The sequence below is a fragment of the Lynx rufus genome, unplaced genomic scaffold (genome assembly GCF_022079265.1).
Source record: "Lynx rufus isolate CCGP_SWC_20201006 ecotype Redwood Valley unplaced genomic scaffold, mLynRuf1.p SCAF_1, whole genome shotgun sequence".
Classification (NCBI taxonomy): domain Eukaryota; kingdom Metazoa; phylum Chordata; class Mammalia; order Carnivora; family Felidae; genus Lynx; species Lynx rufus.
The window spans coordinates 83723319-83726811 of NW_025814823.1; the positions used below are offsets into that span (position 1 = coordinate 83723319).

At 36.2% G+C, this 3493-nt stretch overlaps 1 protein-coding gene across 1 annotated transcript; it reads right to left on the reverse strand.

The window, feature by feature from the left end:
- Window positions 1–2039: 2039 nt before the first annotated feature.
- On the reverse strand, window positions 2040–3011 carry LOC124517908 (olfactory receptor 2T27). The gene has a single exon (XM_047087654.1). The coding sequence runs from the start codon at window positions 2991–2993 to the stop codon at window positions 2040–2042; it is 954 nt and encodes a 317-aa protein (XP_046943610.1). The 5' UTR covers window positions 2994–3011.
- Window positions 3012–3493: the final 482 nt, after the last annotated feature.

Here is a 3493-nt window from a genome sequence, read left to right on the forward strand (position 1 = left end):
TTTAGGAACAGGAGTTCAAGAAATTACTTTCTTCAATTTTACATAGTAAGCTTATTTATAATTAGAATTTTACAAGTGTTACAATGGCAAGATTTTTTTATATAATGAGAATGTAATTTTCCTAATCTATTTCTTTCATACAAGAATCCACCTTTAAGGCATATCCACTATTACCAAACCAAAGAATGTCCAAAACTGACTAATCCTGGTCAAAGTCACTGTCTCCATGGCAGAGGTGTTAGAAAACAAAGTTCAAAGAGAATGAAAGACTGGGTTGAAGAATCCTGTGATATCAACATAGAGTGGTGAAATCTAAAAGGTAACTCCAACTTCTGGTTCCAACTTGAATGTTATTGAGGAAAAAATAGGACAGATGCCTACATTTAGGGATAAGAAACAATATCATCACCATTTGTTTTATGTGGGAATGCAAGATAGAACAATAAGGTGTCTTTGAAAGCTCTATAATGATATATTTCTCCTTTTCTTTTCCAGAATGTAAAAGCATTGGATTTTTGGAAGCATATATCAACTGCCTGTTGATTTGTCTGTACACATTTAAACCACTCCAATAGTAGGAGAATTTTAAAATGAGATTTTCTATAACCACATGTTTTTCTTTGTGTTGCAAAATATTTTATCCATGAATAATGAAATATAAGATAAGTAAACTCTAAGATATGAAAGCAGGAAGTTGGAAAGACAGAGGATTTAAAATAGAATAAGTTTTGTCAAGCATGAAAAAGAGAAGAGATAAAAATAACTTTCTCTACCTCAGAAGAATACTGGTTAACATACAATTATTAAAATAATTAAATATATTAAGCTATATTAAAATATTATAAAAAATACAAAAAGTGAATATCAATAATTGGATAATAAGTATATTCATTTCCAAAAGAAGAAATCAACCTTTAACTCTCAAAAGAATCCTGTTCTTTTGCATAATAATTGTTAAAAATAAAATATGTTAGGCCATCAGACAAGTTAAGTACAGTGAAAAAGATGCATTTCAAAGTGCCCTGGTTGTTCCTTTTAAATGATATCATTAAGAATTTGGGATAAGGAAGGATAGAAAACGTAGGAGCCATCCATGTTTAACAATGCATCAACACCAAACTTTCTAAACATTGAATTCATTGTTCTGGAATGATTTTAGTAAAACCTTTATGTTTTTTTTAAGTATTTATTTATTTATTTATTTATTCATTTATTTAGAGCATGAGCAGAGAGGGGCAGAGGGAGAGAGAGAATCTCAAACAGGCTCTGCACTGTCAGTACAGAGCCTGACACGGGGCTTAATCTCATGAAACCATGAGATCATGATCTGAGCTGAAACCAAGAGTTGGATATTTGACTGACTGAGACACCCTGGTGCCCATTTTTAGTAAAACTTTAAGGCAAAAAAAATCGTTTCTGGCCTCTTACAAAAATTGACGTGTACTGTTGTGTCTACAGACCATTTTGATGAGATTTAGTTGAGAAAATTAGTTACATGGAGTCAAACCATTTTTTTTTTTAACAAATAATGATGCCAATATTGGCTTGATTGAATTAAAGATAGAATACAAAAAAATCACTTGTAGAGATTGAAATAACATTTGAAATACAATCAAAATATTTGGCAAGTTGATTTCTTTGAAGTAGTCAATTTGTAAAGTTTCTAAGAGACTGTGGTAAGAAGTCAGAGGAATAGCTGAAGATGAGCATTTCTTTTGCCATGACTGACCATTGCAAGAAATGGACAACTGCATGGTTTCCAGTGGCATGCATACTTTATGGAAAGCAAACAGGTGACTCCTACTTTATTGCCACACATCCAAAACCATCCATGTTCAGAAACCTATACTTTTCAAAAAATGGCCAAGTTCTCAAAATCCCAGAGTCAACTTTTTAAATCCTAAGAATAACCCACCATTGCTTGCTGGCATGTGAATGTCTTTGTTAAGTTTGCAGGCAGAGAATATGTAAATCCTAAGATAATGATAAAGTTTTGTACATATATTTTTTTCAAATATCTAGAAGCAAATGCAATTTCTTTAGAACGTGGATACACTTCCTGAGGACAAACACTTGCCCAGAGCTTTCTGTAGAGCCCCTGTAACATCCTTGTTCCTGAGGCTATAGATGAGTGGGTTGAGCAAGGGAGTGAGAATAGTGTAGAAGGCAGACACAGCCTTGTCCTTTTCAGGGGTATGGTAAGAGTGAGGCAGCACATAGGTGTACATGGCAGCCCCATAGAAAAGGCTGACAACCACCATGTGTGAGGAGCAAGTGGCCACTGCCTTTCGTCTCCCCTCTGCTTCACTCATTCTATAAACAGTGATGAGAATCCTTGTATAAGAGGCTGAGATGACAGAGAAAGGGATGAGGAGCATCATGATGCAGCAGACATACATGGCTGTCTCGTAAGTTGATGTGTCAGTACAGGAGAGCTTCAGAAGGGCAGGGACCTCACAGAAGAAGTGGTTGATTTCTCGAGAGGCACAGAACGGGAACTGCATGGTGACTGGGGTAAGCAGGAAGCCATCTATGGACCCTCCCAGCCAGGCTGCCAGTACAATCAACATGCAGACCTTTCGGCTCATGAGGACAGGATAGCGCAAAGGGTTACAGATGGCTACATAGCGGTCATAAGACATGAGTCCTAGGAGAAAAAACTCAGCCCCTGCCAATGTCAGGTAAAGGAAGTGCTGGGCAGTGCATCCTGCAAAGGATATGGCCCTCTGGCCCAAGATCTGGTCAACCAGCATTTTTGGCACAATGGTAGAAATGTACAAGATGTCCATGAGGGAGAGTTGACTGAGCAAGTAGTACATGGGGGTGTGGAGGCGGGAGTCTATGTGGATCAGAATGATCATGATGGTGTTGCTGGCTATGGAGATGACAAAAACGAAGAGGATGAGGGCAAAGAGAAGCCAGGGAAAATCATTGTCACTGAACAAGCCCAGGAGAAGAAAGTCGGCATACATGGAATAATTGCCCCACTCCATAGCTCTGTAGGTTACACTAAAAAGACATGAATATGATAGGTAAAGTTGGGCACAAAAGATAAATATTTAGTTTGTTTAAAATATTATAATGCAGTCATGGACGAAATCAAGACAAATCAATCAATCTCAGTGTGTAATTCTCTCCCTTTTCTAATAATTCCTGGGATTGATTCTGATGTGTTTCTTTGAGAAATGTATTTTTAACTTTGGGCCCTAAGGATGATCCACCCTATGCATAAAGCTCAAAAATTCCAACTTCCTGGAAGAACAACCTCAGAAGATTTATAAATGCAGCACCATATAATCACTCACTCAAGGATGATATACTTGATTTGCTATTACTTTTAAAGTTAGACGTCATGGTGAGACAATTTTATGTCCTTTTACTTAAAAATACGTATTTATTTATTTATTCATTTACTTTGTGTTTATTTTTCCTCAAACATAATTTTACATAAAGAAAGATACACATAAAAGAGAAATATTTGAACTTGTCCGAT

Excerpts from the sequence above, each read along its gene's own strand:
- LOC124517908 (XM_047087654.1), bottom strand. The coding sequence starts at position 2,993 with ATGGAGTGGGGCAATTATTCCATGTATGCCGACTTTCTTCTCCTGGGC.